General features: G+C 40.4%; 1 protein-coding gene across 1 annotated transcript in view; it reads left to right on the top strand.

Annotated features, from left to right (window-relative positions):
• LOC144699740 (SEC14-like protein 1) overlaps positions 1 to 21,828 on the top strand; it is a 51,452-nt gene that overhangs the window by 12,037 nt on the left and 17,587 nt on the right. Inside the window, exons 3-5 of the mRNA XM_078570931.1 lie at positions 11,736 to 11,885; positions 13,905 to 14,036; positions 16,522 to 16,650. Coding sequence (XP_078427057.1) covers positions 11,736 to 11,885; positions 13,905 to 14,036; positions 16,522 to 16,650 — 411 coding nt within the window. The remainder of the gene's footprint in view (positions 1 to 11,735; positions 11,886 to 13,904; positions 14,037 to 16,521; positions 16,651 to 21,828) is intronic.

Genomic DNA, 21,828 nt, shown 5'->3' with positions numbered 1-21,828 from the left:
ATTTGTGTTTTCAAGCCCCCCTTCTCCCATCATCCACTTTGGAGGCAGGAATGACTTTGGAAAATATTTTTATTTGATTGGCTAAAAATCATCTCGAAGGATTTTTCTTCAAATTTCTGAACTGGATTTCTAGCATCCCAGTATTTTGCTTTTGTAGTAGAAAACAATTAGCATTGTCATGCAGACCAAATCTAGAATCTGTTCGTTCTTCTAGTTTCCAAAACTGAGTAACATTATCATGTTTTTGCAAATGCTGTATCCTGTTGATGTTCTCGGTCTGGATTTTCACAATCAGTGAGTGGAAAATACAGTCTGTGCATCTTTAATGCTAGTTTTTATATTGGAAGAATACTTCATTTTCAGTGTGTTTTAATGTGCAGCAACTTGTATGTAGGTTGCTGTACAAACTAATATAGCAGTGCTGTCATGCATAGAGGAAATAATGTACTCTTTCTAAAAAAAAATCATTGTACTGGCTAGGAGCAGCAGTCTAGCACTAGTGGATTCATCGTTAACAAATTTCATCTTTACATTGATGCATAAATGTTTAGGTTCTACTTATTTAGACAATAATAGATTTTTGAAATTCTTTTTTTCCCTGGTTAATAGCCATATGATCTGGTCTTGAGCTGTCACTGATACAGAGGTACACAGGTGCTTGGAGATATTCACCAGAGCCTAATGTTTCCGGTTCTTCCCCTCTGGTGGGGAGCTGCTTAGCCTTTACTGTGTGTTTTCCCACAGTGACACAGCTGCAATTAGCAACTCAATTGCATGGGGAATTTGAGTCCTCGTGGAGCTAGGGTTTGACGTCGCGGTTCATTAAACTTTTCTTAGAACTAGTCCTTTTATATATGTTTATCAAAATGAAGGATGTTAGTGTTGGGGAACAGAACATATTTTGGTTAATCCACTTCTCTTGCTTTGCGCCCCACCCCACTCCTTGAAATGAGTAAATAATTGATGTAGTTTTGTACTGCGCTATTTTAAACAACAGTGTCAGTTCAAAATCTTGCTCCTAATAATGTGGAATATGTTTCAGCTCCTGTCACTGCCAAAACTTTGATCTCAGTAGCATTTTCAACCGAGCTTATCCATTTTGGACTGGTCATTTTTCTTAATGCTGTTCATCAGAAATAACATTGACAAGTCATGAACCCCTGCATCTGCAACTAAACAAGAAAGGAAAAAATTGCATATGTAATTGAGGTGAATAGTATAGATGAACAAGTACATGAGGGAGAAGGGGATAGAATGTTTTGATGGTAGGAGGCACGTGTGGAGCAAAAAACACTGGCATAGACTAGATAGGCCAAGTGGCCTGTTTCTGTCCTGTACATTCTATGTAATTATGTGTATTATAATGCATTTCACACATGAGATTTGAAAATGCTTTGCAGTCAATGAAGTACTGTTGAAGTGTAGTCACTGTTGTAATGTGAGCCTGAACTATTTTGTTTACCATACTTTTGCATGGTATAATTTTGCTTGTTTTTATCAACAGCTATCACTGACCTGAACCTTTACTATGCCAAACATAAAGAACAAACTTTAGCAACTTTTTTGTGCTCAGGTACTGGTGTTTAACTGTCTTACCATCTTAATTAGCTTTATGAGTAGTTCTTGTATAGAGCATTTGGATTCTGTATTGCCCCTTGCTGTAAGAATTGAATGAGTGTTGCGTTTGTGAGGTAAGTTTCAGCCACTGTCAGGATTGTGAGGTGATTAATTGTCGGACATTCAGCTTTTTATTCTCAAGGTAGCTTACAAATAGTCACTGAAGTTACCAACAATGCATTTGGGCTTTATTGAGAGCAAGTACTGAATACTTTCTGAACATCAAGTTGCAGTGATTTGTTTCTGGCTGTTCCTAATCAGACTTTATATTCCGCAATTACGTTCACATTCAATTTGTTGCTACTATTTGTAAAATATTTTGTTTGCCTTTTCCTGCTGATGCATTCAGGCAAGAGTTCATTCAGGAAAGAATTAATTTTTCAATAATATGTAGATTTATTTTAGTTGTAATGCACTAATTTCATTTGTTAAATGGAATTGTCAGTGATTTGAATGAGATATTGCTAAACCTGCTAAATACTGAAGAAGTCAAAACTTTTCACATCCTTCATGATGCAATGTTTTCTTTTAAATTACTAATCTGTCAGTAATGTAGGTGGTGTGTTTACATGGTACCTGACCTCAAATAAATGCTAAATTCTTAATGTTGAATAATCAAAAAGCTACTTATGCAGCCAAGTCTTCATTAAATGCTTGTATTTTTAGTTGGTGGTGGGGGAGCCAATGTTGCATTTGCTTTGGGTTGTGTTAAAGTCCCCTGGAAATGAAAATAATTATATTCACAGCTGCTGGGGAAAAAGCCTTTAATAAAATCCTGAAGCTGCTCTACGGAGATAGTAATTGTCATTTTAGAAAGATCTGGCTGAACGTATTATAAAAATGCACAAGGAGTACCTAAAGGAATAATTTGCTCAGATCCTATTTTCTGTTGCAAAATGCAGTGTTTCTTTAACAAATTTTAACTGTATCATTGCTGTATAATAGGATTGTACAATGCCTGCTTTTAAAAATACGGATATACGATATTTTATACAAAAACCGCAAGCTGCTAATAATATCTGGCTTTTCAAATGAGTTCTGTATTTCTGTAAGAGAATTTGGACAGACAGATTTTACTGGAAAAACTCTTATGTATATTAAATAGGGTGAATTGACATCTATGTTGTAATTTTTAAAAGTGCAACGGCTGTGAATGCGTTCTTATTTAAATTGAAAAGAAAATTGAGAACGTGATGCAGCTGTTTGATTTTGAACTTTGCATTATTACTACTTGTAAAGCTTGTAACCTCAATATTATATAGTCTCGATGGTGTAGAAGCACCGAGCTGGGGCTGCTACAATCCACGTTTTTAAAAAAATGACTATCGAAGCTGCTCCTTCCTCACTGCCCTTCTCCCAAGCCCTTTCTCGGAGTGAGTTCGGGAGAAGGGAGCAGCGAGCGGGAGCGTTTTCCAAAATGATGGGGGAGAGGCCACAACTCGGAGGGTCACGGATTGGGGAGAGGCCTCGGCTGGGAGGGTGGGGTGGGATCTGCAACGACCAGGAGGATCAGGGAGCGAGAGGGTCGGTGAGCAAGGGATGCTGTATGTAGAAAGTTACAGTTTTCTTTAATATTTTTAAACTTATTTTATAGGTTATTTTATTTAGCAATGTAATATATTTCAACTTAGACGGTATAATGTTTTAATTTTTTTGATGAGGAAGGTTCTACAGAACCCGCTTAAAGTTATGATTTTCAGGAATGCAACCATAACTTTGTGAGGACTTACTGTATTTCTAGCATTGCCTTTTTTTACTTCAGATTTCCAGCATCAGCAGTATTTTGCTTTTATTTGTTTTGCTCGTACCACAGGATGTGGATTTGTTATAGTTTCCTAGCATTAGAAATGACTTGACACCAGCTGACAGCAGTGAGATGTTATTTGTCTGCAGTCTGCCTTTTTGGAGAGTTGATCAGCTCTACTGAAGTACTCTGTAGATTTGTTGTTTCCGTAACTGGTGTATGTTTACTCGTTCTTGGTGTCTTCAAATAATGAAACACATGCTATGATTCTTTTAGTGCCCTGGCCGACATTTATCTCTCAATCAACATTAAGAAGATTATCTGGTCATTGCTATCTGTGGGAGTTTGTTGTATGCATATTGGCTGCTGTGTATTCCACATTACTACAGTGATTACGCTTCCAAAAGTACATCATTGACAATAAAGAGCTTTGAGAAATCCAGTGATCATGAAAACTGCTACATAAGTGCAAATCTTTTTCTTTTAAAGAATTTAACCTTCCACTATCTTTAGAGCACTGATTACTGCATGTGTACATGAGTTCCTGTCTGTGCCATTTTAATGCAATTGCTAATCTATTAGATGGATTAGTGACTTAAAATTGTTTTCAAATTCCTCAATGGCCTTGCCCCTCTCTAGCTCTGAAACTACCTCCAGCCCCAAAACTGCTTCTTGAATTTTGGCCTTTTGAGCATCCTTGATTTTAATTGCTCCACCATTGGTCTCTGTGACTTCCACTGCCTGATCCCTAAGCTCGGGAATTATCTCCCTAAACTTCAGTGCCTCTGTACCTCACTTTCCTTCCTAAGATGTTCCTATGACTTCTTTGACTGAGCTTTTGGTCATCTGCCCTAATATCCCCTTTTGTGGCTCAGTGTCATGTTGTTTAACAATGCCCCTGCGAATTGCCTTGGGACATTTTAATACATTCATGCCACTTTTTAACTGCTATGATTGTAGTTGTTGCTGTTGTTAAAATGGCACCGATGAGGTTTTAACAATATGTTAACCAGAATGCTAAAAAAATAACGTGAGAAAATTAGCCCCCAGGGAGTTATCCTCATCAATTTTACAAATTTAATTTTGGCTCCTTTTGAACTTGAACCTGTTTGAACTTGTCTGGCTTTTTATTTTGTGCATTCTCGCTTCATTATCCAAGAAAGGTGAAAAGTTCTAAGTTCATTTGAGGAGAATATCATGTTATGACCGGGATGGGAGGAGTGCGTGAACTATCAAGCCCCACTACTCCGTAGGCTGCACCATTTATCTAAATGTTTAATTTTCCCATCAAAATGGACAATTGTGTACCTATAGTACCCCAAAGAAAATAAACACTGACCAGTCTTCTTTCAAAAACTCAGAATGATTAATTTATTTTTAAACAAAACTTCTTTTAACAAGCTGCAAGTACTGGTTAACACACAATGGTAATTGGGAAGTCTAGCTATCTATCTCTTCCTAAGGAATTCCCCCAGCACACACAGACAAACAAAGGACAAACAGTCTTTCTGCAGAGATGGGCTTTGGGGGATGGGCCTTATAAAACAAAAGATAAAGTCCACAGGGACTTAACACTGTCGACCTGGAGTTCTCTCGTGTGCCTGGAAGTTCTCACCACTGGTCCCGGCTTTGTAGGTGCAAATGCAGACCAGTTACAATCAGATGAGGGTACTCTGGCTGCAGGTTGAGAGCCACACACAATTTTAGGCAAGGTAGAGAGAGGGAATCAGTCAAGGTAACCTTCCTCCCTCAGATTGGTCTCCGACAAAACTGCCTTCAAACAAGCAGGCTCATAACTTAAGTTTTTTTCCCTCTCCTATGTGATTGCCTTTTGTCTCCTAGCTTTTTATTAATTAAAGTCTTTGCAATTCAACACAAACAAGCAACTCCTTCTCAAGTACCATGTAGATTTATTGGAAGAGGCCTACTTATTTGCAGTTCCAAGGTAAATTTATGACCTTTTTTAAAAAAAAATCCCAGGTTAGCATCCACATGTCCAGGTCATGCCAAATCTTTCTATTTTGTGAAAGGAAACTTCAGTCTTGAGAGATACGATTCTAACAATTAACTATATCCTGCATTCTCTAACGACTGACAGTGGAAAATAACTATGTAAACCTCTGTTGTTTGTCTGCTAAACTGAATTTTACGTTGCCTATTTTTTAGATATTATGTAAAAATTGGTTAAGGCTGTCAAGAGAGTGGCAGCTCCCCTCCTTGAGTTTGTATGACTGCAAAACCTTTCTTGAGATTTCTTTTGCCTCTATAGATTTTATACAATATAATTTGTTTTTTTGTAGTAAGACGCAAAACTTGGTCAGAAGTTGGCTTGGCAGTAGTTTCACCTTCAAAAAAAGATGCATGGTATCCAAGAAATTGGTTACCATCAAATAGAAACTTCAACATTTTTCACTCTGCTTTCTGACATTGTAAAATTCACCTTATTGACATATCCCATGTTTGATGACTTTGTTAACAGTGGAAAATTTAAGTAGCTTTCTGAAAATAGCTATTACACTTTAAGAAATAAAACTTCACGTGATAGTAAACATATGCTTCTCAATGGATTACACTCTTGTATTCTAACAGGAAGTACAGATAATGAGCAATATATCAGTGATTTGAACTTTGATATTTTTGATTTGGGAGTACATTGTTTGATATAGTGTTGATGGACCACTTCATAGTGATGCAGTGTTGTTGGGTGCCTGTCAGTGTGACTGGAATGTGCTGAATGTAAGTTGTTATTCAAGGTGGTGTCATTCCAGCATTATTAGTGTTTATTGATGTTATAAAGAATGACAGGAAACTTTTAATTACTAGAATAGGGATGCAGATGAGAGTTCAGTCCTTCAATTAAATTAAACCTTCTAGATCATTAATTGATAACTAATAACCTGCTTTAATGTATTGTGACTGGATTTACCAATGATTTCTGTTAACAAATTGGCTGATAACTCATTACACTTCTGAAGTATGTATTTTACACTTAACAGCTTTGTACCGACAAGATATACATACACCCCTTTTTTTGTATAGACAGATGCTGATAAGTGTAGAACATCCTTCAGAATTGCTGGAAGGTGCCTGAACTATGAATGCAGAGTGAGGAAAGGGTTACGCCCTCCACTGTCTGTGAACAATCAATGCCTTGGCTCATTCATGAGCAGTAGTCACCAGGGAAGACAGCAGAGAATGTACTGTGTGCAGCTGTGGAATTGTACCCCGTTTTGAGCCGCTATTTTTAAAAAAACTGGCATATTACAATTGAATTGTTGGGTTAATCTACATTTATTGTGTATGTATAATGTAAGGCGCGGACAACAGAAGGCATCTGCCAATGCCAGAGCCTCCAAGCAGGGGTTTCTGGCCCCAATTGCTCAAGAGCCTGCAGATCAAGAATTGGTTTCTTGAGTCACTAATGATGACGCCAACTATAATAGAATCAAACCTTCCCAAGATCTTTGCCTGTGAAGAATCTGACATCCTCCTCATAAGCAAGTAGTTTAAGGTTTATCTTTAGTGACTGTAATGAAAACTAATTTAAATATGATATATGTTCTATGGTTTTGTTCATTTTTTTCCCATCTGTTTGCAGTCATTCACACTGGGATACAGTTTAGTGCTCATCTAGTGCTCTTTAGTTGATCATCTAGTTCCACACCTAAGTAATCCTCCTTCACATGAGTGTGGAGAATGTTGAGGTTACAGTTTGCACTGGGAATCAGGCTTCGGAACTCTGACTTGCATTTTCTTGTTTATCTTCGCATCCAAGCCAAGCTACAACCTGATTTTTGTTGACCCAAGAAGCAGCGACTGTGTTTAAGAAGCTATTCTAAGGTGTGGCGTTGCTCCTCACATGATTGCATTTGGTTTTTGGTGAATTTGTACAATGCGCTTAAATGCATCAAAAATTCAATTTTTATTTAAGAATGCAACTTTTGCATCACAGTACACCACCCCCACTGTATTTTAATACTCGCGTCTAGAATAATTATTGTAATCAGGAGAGAATATTTCTGATAATTATGAACACTGTAACTCTTGTAATTAAAGTAATTATTGCTCATCATAAATCTCATTTAAAGCTTTATACAGGACCATGTAAAATACTTGTCTTCTTCTCCAAACATTTTTTAAGTCATGCCTCCTCTCTCTCGGAGGATTCAGAGTGGCTTTATGGAGACCTTGTATGTCTGGTTTGGATTGCTGAATAGAACAGGTCTGAACCCAGTTATACATCCTTGTGATTAAGGAAATATTTTAAATTTATTTTTATAAACTATGGGGAGCCTACTTTCTTTTGAAAAATTTCAGTCTGCAGCGTGCAAGAGTAAATTGTTCATGAACTGTCTTCATCTGACAGGTATATGAAGATATTTAACTTCAGCTTTGGCTGTTATCTGTTTCCAATCAACGATGAGGATTCCAGTAATTATTATAAATCCCTTAAACATATTTCACATAATTTGCAATATACTTTGTTATATAGGTTGTGAAGACATGTGGGTCATGGTATGGACTGTGATTGACTTAAGAATTTATTGCTCTTCTCCAGAGAACATAACTTGTGGCATATTAATCGTGCCATAGGTCTTTGTAATGCTTTCTTAATTTGCTGTTAAAGAAAATATTCTCAGCTGTTAAATTTAGGAGCCATCCACAATTAACATCTTTCACAATTACCAATGTTTACTCTTACAAAATGTAAAGTGAGGACCATTTTAATGTTTGACATATAAATGATGTATTGACACCTCATTCAGAACTTGATACTTTTGAGAACATAAGGCCAACTGCCCATAACAGCTTGATGTTCTGTGCACAAAGCAATGCATATTAAGTCTGAATTTTGATTTTTTGTGTGCTTTATTTGCAACTGACAATTTATAGTACTAATTCTGCAGCGAGAGATTTTGCTTTTGGTGGTGTGAAAATACATAGGGGAGGACAGTAGCATAGTGGTAATCTTACTGGACCACTAATCCAGAGGCCTGGACTGCTGCTGCAGAAACTTGAATTCAAATTCCATCCTAGCAGCTGGGGGAATTTAAAGGATGGGGGAGGGGAACAGGGGCGTGCTGGGGTGGCCCGCCCCCCTACCTGGTTACAGCTCTGGCTGTAGACTGTCCTATGGAAGGGTTACTCCTCTGCAATGGCGCTTTGGTAGCTGTGGCCATTTATTAATTCACAGTTTTTTAAAGTTGCTGACAGGGTGACTCCATCTTGAGGCACCCTCCCTCTCCTATGCTGCAGCAGCAGGCTGCAACTCCTTTGGTGCCTTGAGGACCTCCTATTGGTCCTCCTGCTTTGAGAACCCACTGCCCTTTGGCCACTAATTGGCCAATTCAGGAAAGATCTCTGTTGAGTGACTGTTGCCCACAGTGTGGGGTTGAGGCTCCCATTTAACTCTGACGCCAGGGTCATGACCAATTCCTGCCCTGGGTCGCCGTTCATTATGGCAGAAGACTAACAGGAGATCAAATGGAGGTGGCCAAATTGTTCAGTTAGTAAAGGTTTTAAATTTATGAATGTCACCCTTTTCAAGGGACAGACAGCTGTAAGGACATGGACTATACTATCAGATCATTAATGGCAACAGAACCCGTAATAGTGATGGGATGAGTGGAATACAGTCAGTCCTCACGATAAGTTGTTGCGTTCCGGAAAATCGGGACTTTCATTGAAACAAGTTTATGTGAATCATGGGTTCCCATAGGAATCAATGTTAAAGCCAGAGTTAGTTCCCTTCAGACATTTCTTACCTGGGAATAAACAATGTACAAGTTGAAATATTCTACCGTCCATTTGCATTCTGAGCAGGAATAACATACAAAATAAAATACATCAATGCATATAACAGAAATACTACATACATTGAAATTAGGCAACACTAAATGACCCAAACAAGCCTTGAGTAGCACAGCTTCTGGCCTCACTCTCGGCACTCTTCAAGATTTTGCTTGCTTTCCTTTCCCACTGCCCCTCTCTCCTCCCCCTCTCTCCTCCAGTTGCCCCATTCCCTCCACCCCTCTCTTCTCCCCTCCCCCCAGCCTTCTCCTCCCCCCACCCCTCTCCCCCCTTCTCCCTCCTCCCCCTTCCTCTCTCTTCCCCCCCCTTCCTCTCTCTTCCCCCCCCCTTCCTTTCTCTTCCCCCCCTTCCTCTCTCTTCCCCCCCTTCCTCTCTCTTCCCCCCCTTCCTCTCTCTTCCCCCCCTTCCTCTCTCTTCCCCCTTCCTCTCTCTTCCCCCCCTTCCTCTCCCCCCCTTCCTCTCTCTTCCCCCTTCCTCTCTCTTCCCCCCCCTTCCTCTCTCTTCCCCCCCCTTCCTCTCTCTTCCCCCCCCTTCCTCTCTCTTCCCCCCCCTTCCTCTTTCTTCCCCCCCCTTCCTCTCTCTCCCTCCCCTTCCTCTCTCTCCCTCCCCTTCCTCTCTCTCCCTCCCCTTCCTCTCTCTCCCTCCCCTTCCTCTCTCTCCCCAACCTTCCTCTCTCTCCCCCCCCCTTCCTCTCTCTCCCCCCGCCTCCTCTCTCTCTCTCCCCGCCTCCTCTCTCTCTCCCCCCTTCCTCTCTCTCCCCCCTTCCTCTCTCTCTCCCCTCCTTCCTCTCTCTTCCCCCCTTCCTCTCTCTTCCCCCCCCTTCCTCTCTCTTCCCCCCTTCCTCTCTCTTCCCCCCCTTCCTCTCTCTTCCCCCCCTTCCTCTCTCTTCCCCCCTTCCTCTCTCTTCCCCCCCTTCCTCTCTCTTCCCCCCCTTCCTCTCTCTTCCCCCCCTTCCTCTCTCTTCCCCCCCTTCCTCTCTCTTCCCCCCCTTCCTCTCTCTTCCCCCCCTTCCTCTCTCTTCCCCCCCTTCCTCTCTCTTCCCCCCCTTCCTCTCTTTCTCTCCCCCCTCCTTCCTCTCTCTATCCCCCTCTTCCTATCTCTCTCTCTCTCCCCCCCTTCATCTCTTCCCCCCTTTTATCTTACCCCCTCCCCTGCCCACCTCGTGAAATGTTTGTGGAATTCTGAGGACTTTGATTCATGTTGCTGGGGGGTGGGCTGTCTCTGTGCTCCCCCCCTCCCCCGCACATTCTCCTCCCCCTTCGTCTCTGTACCCTCTCCACTTGGCGACATGAATTGAAATCCTCTGAATTCTACAGACATTTCACTTCTAATGTCCTAAGCCATACAGACCAATAAGAGATACCGATTTACAATTTCAAACTGAGTGCAGGACTGAGATACCTGAGGTTGTATGCACAAAATCTTGGCCGTGGCAGAGCAAGTTGAGAACGCTGTGAAAATAGCACATAGGATCCTTAATTTTATTAGTAGAGGAATAGTATAGCCTAAAAAGCAAGGATGATTTGCTAAGCTTTATAAATTGTTGTTTATTCTCAGCTGAAGCATTGTGTTCAACTCTGGGCATCATTTGAGGCAGGATGTCAAGGCCTTGAGAAGGTGCAGAAGAAATTTATTCGACTAGCCAGTGATAATTAGCTTCAGTTATGTGGAGAGACTGGGAACCTGGGCTTGTTCTTTAGGAAGAAGAGAAAGTTTTGATAGAGATGTTAATATCATGAATAGTTCTGATAGAATAAATAAGGAGAAATTGTTTCCTGTGGCAGAAGGCTCAGTAACAAGAGGTTACACATTTAAGGTGATCGGCAAAGAAAAAACAAGTGATGTAGAAATGTTCTTTCACGCACCAAGTTGTTGTGATCTGGGATGTGCAGCCTGAAAGGGTCGTGGTAGGTGTAATATTCAAAAGAGAATTGGATAAATACTTGAAAGATAAAAATACAGGGTTATATTCAAAGAGCAGGGGAGTGGGATTAATTGGATAGTGAAAGAGCCAGCACAGGCACAATGGGCCAAACAGCCTTACTCTGAAGTATCATTCTACGATTCTGTTTAATTCTTGGCCTGTCCTATGGTGCCAATGGGCCAATAAGGAGGTAATTTCCTTTTGCTCAGTTGGAAAATGTGTGTGTATATGTTCAGTTGTATTTATTTATTTATTCTGTACACTTTTTAATGAGACTCTTTAAAATGAAGAGCCATGGCCCAAAATACAGGGCATCATGAGAAAAGAGTGAAAGATGAGGTAAATCAGCAAATAATGATTAGGTGACTTCAAGCTTGATTTCTTTTTAAAAACAACTGCATCTTGCATGTTTTTTCACAGCTATTTAGCCACCCCTTGGGCTTGCAGGAACGTTCCCTTTTTCAGTTCTGTAACTGAAGAATTGACAGACATTTAATGAAAAGTTTGGCTCTGTGACAAAAGTCCAGCTGGTTTGCAGAAGCACTTGCTGGAGCTTACAGGGAACTTCCTTATGTAATATAAAAATTTCAATACATGTATTCAATAGAAATATAATTTTCATAATTGTTTTTTCTGTAGGCGTATGAAAGGCGATTCCCAACATGCCCATTAATCCCGATGTTTGTTGGAAGTGACATTACCAGTGAATACAAGAGTGAGGATGAAACAGTTCATATTTTAGAAAGGCGGTGCAAACTGGATGTAGATGCCCCAAGACTACTGAAAAAGGTAAGGCGAAAACAATTGAATCAGTTCACGCATGTAAGGGTTTGTGCAAGTAGATGGTCATTTTTAAGAAGAGTTAGTTCAATTAAGTAATTTTGAAATGCTATTCTTTTGGAAAGAGCAGTTACATTTTAGAGCAATCTGCTGCAGAAAGGCATAAAATTACAACTTTAATAGATCGACATATGATCTGTAACTTAACTGTCTATTTTAACTATTACCTGATGGAATATTTTTGTAACTTTGAGTGTTTTTTTTTACATTGTTTCATCTGCTTTGCATTACTGTTAATGTTAATGTTGTGAATATTCTACTCTTGTTTTTATTTAATGTATATTACATTACTGCTAATTTTGTCTCAACTTCTATTACAATAAGCAAAACATTGCCTTTTTAAGCCTCGTTTCTGAGGCAAGAACAAAGCCAGCTGACTGACGTAAGGATTGGCACAAATTATTTGTAAACATCACCATCTGCTGGCAGAAAATAGTATTACAGTTTTGAGCAAACCAAAATCCAAGTACCTTTTAAAGGCAGGGCTGCGCATCAACAGTTAGTTGCCCAATTGCTTCTGGCAACTGGAATGCTTGAGCCATTGCCCACTTAACTGATATGCCCTGGATTTGTAATAATGCCCTCTCTTCCTTGTGCAGGGAAGATTTAGCCAGTTCTACTGGAAGGACTATCACAGACTTTTCCTCATTTTAAAATCACTTTATCATCATAATGTTAGATCAGAGAGTTTGAGGAGGAGGCTGGAGTAACCATGATTTGCTTCTTTAATATCTTAAGTGTAAGACTATGGCAGAGACTTGTACCAATTGATATATATCAAGTGCAAATTGTCATTACCATAAACTATTTGTCCTATTGCGTTAAAATTTTTGTGTTCAGATTTTGCTTCCTGTTACTGTGCCATTTAGGGGTCCATATGCCATAGCCATTGGTGGCTCTAATATTCCTCTAGGAGCGGACATATTTGAGCCCTGGGATTTCATGTATTGGAACATACTAAAGACACAGATGATGCCCAATTGAGTATGTAAAGGACATTCAAAGCTTGCTATATAATGCCTTCACCATTTTTCATTAGAGAAAAAAATGGGATGACAGAGTTATTTAAAATTATGAAAGGATCAGACGGGGAAGAAAAGCCATTTGTTTCCCTGAGGGGTCGAGACAAGGGGCCATAAGTACAAGACTAAACGCAAGAGATTTAAAACGGAGGGTTGGAGAAACTTCTTTGCCCAGAGAGGCGTGAGGATGTAGTATTCATTTTGAGTTGGTGGTTGAGGCAGAAACATTATTAACATTCAAGATTAGATTAGACAGCTGGTTGGAAGGTTATAAGAATAGGCTGGGTAAAATTGAAAGCCTTTGTATGGAGGGTAAATGTCAAAGCAATCTGTTTGGCTCAAATAGCCTCTTTATGGTGTAACTTCTATGTATTTCTATGTATCTGCTGCGCAGTTGTAGATCTAGTGAGGATTCATAACCAAATTTGCTATTAGGTAAACTGAGGATTATTTGTATCCTAATCATCATTAAATTCCATAAGACTTGCTTTGGTTTTATCTAGACTTAAAAGTGATATCCTGTCATCAGACATTGGACTTTTTCTAACAAACTGAGTTTACCTGATCCCCAGTGGAAGCATTGCTTTAAATTTGTACTACAAAAGAGCATATAGCATTGATTTTTGAAATGTTTCCGCTTAGTTGATTGCATTTACAGGTTTGTGCGTACTGCTTTCCAGTGGTGTTTTGAACATTTTCTGTGTCTCTCTTGACCCTGAAGATTATTTGAGTGTTCATGTTTGAGTGTTCACAAATTTTTATGGAGGACCTGGAGGACCAAATAAACAACATGCACAACTGCTTTCATTGTGAATACAGTTATCCGAGTTAGTTTTATTAATGCACTGTATGACTTGTGATATATTGATTGCCATAACCATGAGGTATTTGCTGCCATAATTATGTTTCACAATAATACAGATTCATCTATCATAATGTTATCCAGATTGCAGGTGTTGATTACATCTACTTCATTCAGAAGAACTCCTTGAACAGGCAGGATAGAACATTGAAGATAGAAGCCCACAATGAAACCTTTGCCAACAGAGTTGTCATCAATGAATTCTGCTGTTACACAGTACGTTATCATTTACAACTTCAAATCTAATTAATTTAACAAAAAGAAAGGCTGGATTCCCAGTACCTTTATCTCCTGAAGCCAGAGAAAATACAGGGCAACAGAGGTATTCAGAAGAAGAGCTAAATTTTCATAGCTTAACAACATAAAATAAACTATGTAAAAGTGATCTGTATGTGTATTTTGTCCCATCAGTTCCATTATGCTTTAGATTCAGTCTGGTTATTGGTGTTTGAATTCAAATTATAGTTGTCCTTCATAGCAAATATGCTTTATATGAATTGCAGAACTCTTTCACTTATACATTACGCATTCTGTACCATAAGTCACAAACAAATGCTCCTGCACCAGTTCAGTCATTCGTTATCCATTCTGAAGTGTGGTATAGGAAATGCAAGAATGCAAACAAATACTGTTAACCACACTGCAAATTGTATTGTAATGGGGGCAAGGAAGACAGGAGACTGAAAGGGTCAAAAAATAAAAAATTACAGATTTGAAATGTGACTAAAGAATAAGTCATTTCTTCCAAATTTTTGTCCTTTTCACTCGTGCCCCTATAATGACCTGTAGCATAGGTAAAAATTTGGCTTTTTAATTAACCCTATCCTGTAATATTAAATGTTTATCTCCTTTATAAATTACATTTTGTATGTTTTTCTAATATATTGTCCTGTCGAGGTAGTGAAATTGTGTAAGTTTAGCACTATGTTTAGCACCTTGGCTCCTGATAGCCCCAGGGAAATGAAACTTTTTCTTTCCAACCAGTTTTAATTTCTTACTTCAAGCTGTGAAATTGAAACAATATTAATATGACGGTAATAATACAGCTCTGATATGAGGAATTGATTGTATTACAGTGTTAATATATACATGACTAAAGCATACAGTTTCTGCCTTTCAGTTGTCTTCCTCATTTATTCCTTTTACTGTCCTATTTTAGCTTAATTTTCTGACTGCATAAGGACTGTGGGACACAGATTTATGGTTTTTGGCAAATTTGGGAATTTGAGGAAGAACTTCTTTAGGCAGTGACTGGTAATGAATAGAACCCACTGCCTAAGAGATGATCAGTGATTTCTAAAGGAAATTGGATGAACATTTAAGGGAAATAAACTTGCAGAGCTATGGGGATAGAACAAGGGAATGGGACTGACTGGATTGCTTTACAGAGAATTGGTATGGACTTGGTGGGATGAATGGTCTCCTATGCTGCATTGACTCTTGACTCTATGACTTCCTCCTCCCTGCCATTGACTTTGTTCTTTTTATTAAAGAAAACTCTTTCTAAAAAGTAAGACTGGAGAAACTTAGACCTGAATTTTTCAGTCGGCGTGCGGGGGCAGGCCCGACACGCTGGCACATAAAATGGCACGCGATGATGTTGGGCGTGCGTCCCGAAGTCATCGTGCTGTCTCGTGATGTTTTGTTTGGCGTGTGCGTGCTGGAGTCGGCTGTGCGCCCGTCGATATTTAAACTGCCTATTAAGGCCATTAAGGAAGTAATTAAGGTCATTGTTGATGCTGCCTATCCAACCCTAAGGTTGGCAGGCAGGCGAAAAGGCCAAGCAGACTTCACGTTTTTTAGGAAACCTCATCCACAAGCGGAATGAGGTTTCCTAAAACTTTTATTAATTAAATAACAATTTTTAATGAAATATAAAAATATGTCCCATCACATGAGGGGACATGTTTAAATAGATGTTCGATCCATTTATTTATTTATTTGAAAACCACTTCAACCTCCCTGAGGCAGCTCCATGCCTCAGGGAGATTGAAGCACTCTTTCGCGCTGGCCCCAACTCTCCTCCCTCGGCCTGCACAGGTAGCGCCGAGCTCTATGGCTCGCGTCTTACGCTGGGTGGGCCTTAATTGGCCCGCCCGCCTAAAATGGCAGCGCAAGGCCGATTGCAAGCGGCGATCGGCTCTGTGACCGCCCCTGCCTGCTCCCCCCGAGCCCGCCCGCCGACTGAAAAATTCAGGCGTAGCTCCAAAGGCAGTCTTAGTAACTAACTGGAAAACCTTTCAGATTTTGCAGATTGACAGCATGTCATTGTGGCCAGATGAACCTTGGACATGTCAAAATGTATTAAATCAAGAGAACATATTGCTTCAAGAAAGCTTAAATCAATAACCAGAGCCTAATCACACCTGAAAATCACTCATAGTAAACTAAAAATTGATAGGAATAAGTAGAACTAACATTGGCCCATTTCATATTTGATCAGGATTTGCTTTTTACACCTGCTAATGCAAAATGTCAGTTGCAGTTGAGTAACTTTTTCTGTACTAAATGACCAAAGAACACTATTATTGTACAATATTTCAGTTATACTTGGAAATGTAAAACCGTAACTTCAGGATTGTGCTTTATGAATGGTTAGTTTTTTTTTTAAAAAAAAATAGTCATATAATTTTGCAACCATTATTTAGAACTGTTAAAAATCAGAACAGTGCCTGACACGTCTTTACTTACGTGCTACAAGGTTCACCAAGAAAATGAAGATTGGACCTGCTTTGAGCAGTCAGCAAGCCTTGATATCAAATCGTTTTTTGGATTTGAAAGCACTGTTGAAAAAATAGCAATGAAACAGTATGCCAGCAGCATCAAAAAGGTATGTGAATAAAAAGATATTTTAGTTTTACTGCAGATTCTTCAGACAGGCTATCTGTTGTGTTTCTAACCAAGGTTATATTTGTATTGATTGGAAGTACTATACCTATAATTGTAATGCAAGAACCACCTGATCACAAAAAAATGCCTGAAATCAAGAATATTTATTGTAAATAAGATCATTTAGCTTTATGGTAATTTTCAACAAGCTCAATAAAGTGTATCTGTCAGTCTGCTAATATTATTGCCAATGCTGCTGAGAATTTAAAGATAAGCTTTAGTACAAGCAGCAATGGATGATTTGTAGTTGCCCATGTTGGTCCTTATTATGATTTGATTTTAATTCTGGCGTTTTACATAAGATTTAGATGTCTAAGTCTGTTCCATTGTAACCATTTTTAAAACACATACTTATAATGTCCCTCTTCACAGTGAACCTGCCCACCTGCAGCTATTTGTGTCACCAATGCTTCTTGAATTGTCACCAAAAGGTGGAAAGAGCAGTCTGCTGCTGAGAATCTCTGATCCCTCTAATCAAAAGGCTCTTGGCTTCTGCTCAGTGTCACAATATGGCAGATGGTAATTGCCAGGCTGACAAAATCCCAAAGTGAAACTTGCAAAATCATTGTGATAGCTTGACTAATTTGTATTTATTATGAGAAGGTATGTTCACTGAAGTCAAAAATAAAGAGTCCACTACCACCTCTGGAAATTTTAAAGATTAAATTAAAACATTTACTAACAAAAGAAAAGGAAAAATTAAACACACAAGATTACAGTTATACACTTAAACTTAGTCTTATAACAGTTCCCAAAAGGTTTCTACTTAACCAGACTCCCAACTACACACCTTTTTAGGCAACAGCCCGAATGGATTCTTAATCTATAAAAACATCCAGCAATATTACCACAGGCACCCACTGTTGCTATAAGAGAGGTATTTCACAGCTCCCCTCTCCTTCTCAATCAGCAATGGAATTCCAAGGCTTTTAACAAAACTTTGCTCTCCAGAACAAACACACACTTCTCTGGGGTGGCTAGTGTCTGTTTTCACAGTCCACCTTTCCAAGTTCTCACATGGCCACACACTATCCATCTTTCTTTAAATATATTTTCTCCCTTTTGACATATAAACCCCACTGCTTTCACCCTTGCTTTGGAAGTTGCTTTTCCTAGAATATATGGATCTTTCATGTTGTCCTTATGGCCAGCATTTTTGGGAAAAATAAAGTTAATAACTTTGCCTTATTTGTCTTGCCAGTTGTAAAACATCTCATCATATCCCTTTGAAAATCAAACAACCTCTCAACTTACCTACAAATGCAAATTCCATTCACTGAGACCTCATCTTAGCTTACCCATCTCCATTTCAAAATGCCTGGTTTTTTTTACACGTAACCCCTTTGATGTTTCAAACCTTGCAGTCTGACCGTCTTTAGTTAAATTAGTCTCACACACACAAACATGCACGCACAACACAGCCCCCACAAGCCTGCTTTAAAGTATCCCGCAATAATATTAGGAAAAAATAATATTTCCTTTACATCAGTGATTTTCCACAACTATCAGCAAGTGACTGACTTGTTCCTGTGGACAGTTTTTCTTTCTGACTATAAATCAATCTATTGGCAATCCGCCTCCAAAAAAAAAGATACATAACTCGTTTCACCATTGTGGATGTTGCAGACATCCAAGATCATGTTTGACAAGTCTAAGAGTTTTTGATTTGATAAGGGCGTACCAGTATTTGGATTTTCAAGAGAGATTATCACACAAAATTAGGACTCTGGGAGTAAAAATGAGCATTGATTGAGGATTAATTAATGGACAGAAAGCAGGAAGTGGGGATAAACAGGGCATTATCAGGTTGGCAGGCTTTAACTAGCAGGATACTGCAAGGATCAACACTTGGGCTTCAGCTATCTACGATCTATATTAAAGACTTAAATCAGGAGATTGAATGTAACGTATCCAGATTTGGTGGTGACATAAAGTTAGGTGGGAAGGTTAGCAATGAGGAGGAAGCTCAGAAGCTGCATTTTCTTCACCAAAGGTATGTATATGCTCTAAGATAAAAGCAAAATGCTGCGGATGCTGGAAATCTGAAACAAAAACCAGAAAATGCTGGAAAAACTCAGCAGGTTTAACAGCATCTGTGGAGAGAAAAAAAACAGAGTTAACGTTTCGAGTCCGCATGACTCCTCTTCAGAGCTAAAGAGAAGTAAAGATGTGATGAAATTTATAATGTTTCGGGGGTGAAGCTGGATAGAAGGTGGAGGCAAAGGAGAGATTGCCAGAGATGTCATGGACAGAAGGACAAAGGGGTGTTAATGATAGTGGTACTGGCTAAAGGAGGTGATGATGGTGAAATTAAGGCCAGAAAGCAGAATGTGATAGTAGCAGGACAAGGCTAAGCACCCTGGAAAGAACAACATGAACAAGTGACAGATGGCCCTTGTAGGGGTGGGGTGGGGGGAGGGGGCGGTGGTGGGAAAAAAGATTGAAAATAGGATAAAAGGCAGGGATAAAACAATGAATAAAAATGAAAATAAATAAAAATAAGTGGATAAAAAATAAAGATGAAAATTGAGAAAAGGGGGTGAGGATGGAGGAGAGAGTTCATGGTCTGAAGTATTGTCATGGTGTTGAACTCACTGTTAAGCCTGGAAGGCTATAAAGTGCCTAATCGGAAGATGAGGTGCTGTTCCTCCAGTTTGCGTTGGGCTTCACTGGAACATTGCAGCAGGCCAAGGACAGATATGTGGGCATGAGAGCAGGATCAGGTGTTGAAATGGCAAGCGACAGGAAGATCTGGATCATGCTTGCAGACAGACTGAAGGTGTTCCGCAAAGCGGTCACCCAGACTGCGTTTGGTCTCCCCATTGTAGAGGAGACTGCATTAGGAGCAGCGAATGCAGTAAACCAAATTGAAGGAGGTGCAAGTGAAGCTGTGCTTCACCTGAAAGGAGTGTTTGGGCCCTTGGATGGTGAGGAGGAAGGAGGTAAAGGGGCAGGTGTTGCACCTTCTGCGATTGCATGAGATGGTGCCGTGGGAGTGGGATGAGGTGTTGGGGGTGATGGAGGTCTGGACTAGGGTGTCCCGGAGGGAATGGTCCCTACAGAATGTTTGGTGGTGGCATCATGCTGGAGCTGGCGGAAATGGCGGAGGATGATCCTTTGAATGCGGAGGCTGGTGGGGTGAAAAATGAGGATGGGGGGACTCTATCATGGTTCTGGGAGGAAGAGGAAGGTATGAGGGCAGAGGCGCGGGATATGGGTCAGACACGGTTGAGGGCCCTGTCAACCACAATGGGTGGGAAACCTCAGTTAAAAAAGAAGACAGACATGTCAGAAGTGCCGTTTTGGAAAGTGGCATCGGCGGAACAGATGTGACAGAGGCAAAGGAACTGAGAGAATAGAATGGAGTCCTTACAGGAAGCAGGGTGTGAAGAGCTGTAGTCAAGGTAGCTGTGGGAATCGGTGGGCTTGTAGTGAAAATAGTGGAAAAATTCTCTTCACAGATGTTATTAGACCTGAGTTTTTCCAGCATTTTCTGTTAATATGTATATGCTCAGTGGTTGGGTATTTTCAAGACAGAAGTTGATAGATTTTTGTGTACTAAGGAAATTAAGGGAATGGGGATAGTGCTGGCAGGTGGACTTTAGGCAGAAGATCAGCCTTGATCTTGCTGAATGGTAGAGTAAGCTTAAAGGGCCAAATAGCCTACTCCTGCTTCTCAGAATCCCACAGTGCAGAAGAGGCCCTCCGGCCCATCGAGTCTGCACTGACACGTAAGAAACACCTGACCGACCTACCTAATCCCATTTGCCAGCACTTGGCCCATAGCCTTGAATGTTATGACGTGCCAAGTGCTCATCCAGGTACTTTTTAAAGGATGTGAGGCAACCCGCCTCCACCACCCTCCCAGGCAGTGCATTCCAGAGTGTCACCATCCTCTGGGTAAAAAGATTTTTCCTCACATCCCCCCTAAACCTCCTGCCCCTCACCTTGAACTTATGTTCCCTCGTGACTGACCCTTCAACTAAGGGGAACAGCTGCTCCCTATCCACCCTGTCCATGCCCCTCATAATCTTGTACACCTTTATCAGGTCGCCCCTCAGCCTTCCCTGCTCCAACGAAAACAACCCAAGTCTATCCAACCTCACTTCATAACTTAAATGTTTCCCAGGCAACATCCTGATGAATCTCCTCTGCACCCCCTCCAGTGCAATCATATCCTTCCTATAATGTGGCGACCAGAAATGCACACAGTACTCCAGCTGTGGCCTCACCAAGGTTCTATGCAACTCCAACATGACCTCCCTACTTTTGTAATCTATGCCTCGATTGATAAAGGCAAGTGCCCTATATGCCTTTTTCACCATCCCACTAACATGCCCCTCCGCCTTCAGAGATCTAGGCACATGCACGCCAAAGTCCCTTTGTTCCTCAGAACTTCCTAGTGTCATGCCGTTCATTGAATACTTCCTTGTCAAATTATTCCTTCCAAAGTGTATCACCTCACACTTTTCAGGGTTAAATCCCATCTGCCACTTATCTGCCCATTTGACCATCCCATCTATATCTTCCTGTAGCCCAAGACACTCAACCTCACTGCTAACCACCCGGCCAATCATTGTGTCATCCACAAGCTTACCAATCCTACCCCCAGCCTACTCCCAGCACAGAACCCTGTGGTACGCCACTGGACACTGGCTTCCAGTCACTGAAGCATCCTTCTGTCATCACTCTCTGTCTCCTACAACTAAGCCAATTTTGAATCGACCTTATCAAATTACCCTGTATCCCATTTGCATTTGCCTTCTTTATAAGTCTCCCATGTGGGACCTTGTAAAAGGCTTTGCTGAAATCCATATAAACTACATCAACTGCACTACCCACATCTACACACCTGGTCGTCACCTCAAAAAATTCAATCAAATTTGTGAGGCATGTTCTCCCTCTGACAAAGCCATGCTGACTATCCCTGATCAAACCTTGCCTCTCCAAGTGGAGATAGATTCTCTCCTTCAGAATTTTCTCCAATAGTTTCCCTACCAGTGACGTGAGACTCACTGGCCTGTAGTTCCCTGGCTTATCTCTACAACCCTTCTTAAATAGCGGAACCACATTAGCTGTTCTCCGGTCCTCTGGCACCTCCCCCATGGCCAGAGAGGAA

The sequence above is a fragment of the Cetorhinus maximus genome, chromosome 24, assembly GCF_964194155.1.
Source record: "Cetorhinus maximus chromosome 24, sCetMax3.hap1.1, whole genome shotgun sequence".
NCBI classification, from domain to species: Eukaryota; Metazoa; Chordata; class Chondrichthyes; order Lamniformes; family Cetorhinidae; genus Cetorhinus; species Cetorhinus maximus.
This window is presented reverse-complemented; position numbering and strand designations above follow the sequence as displayed.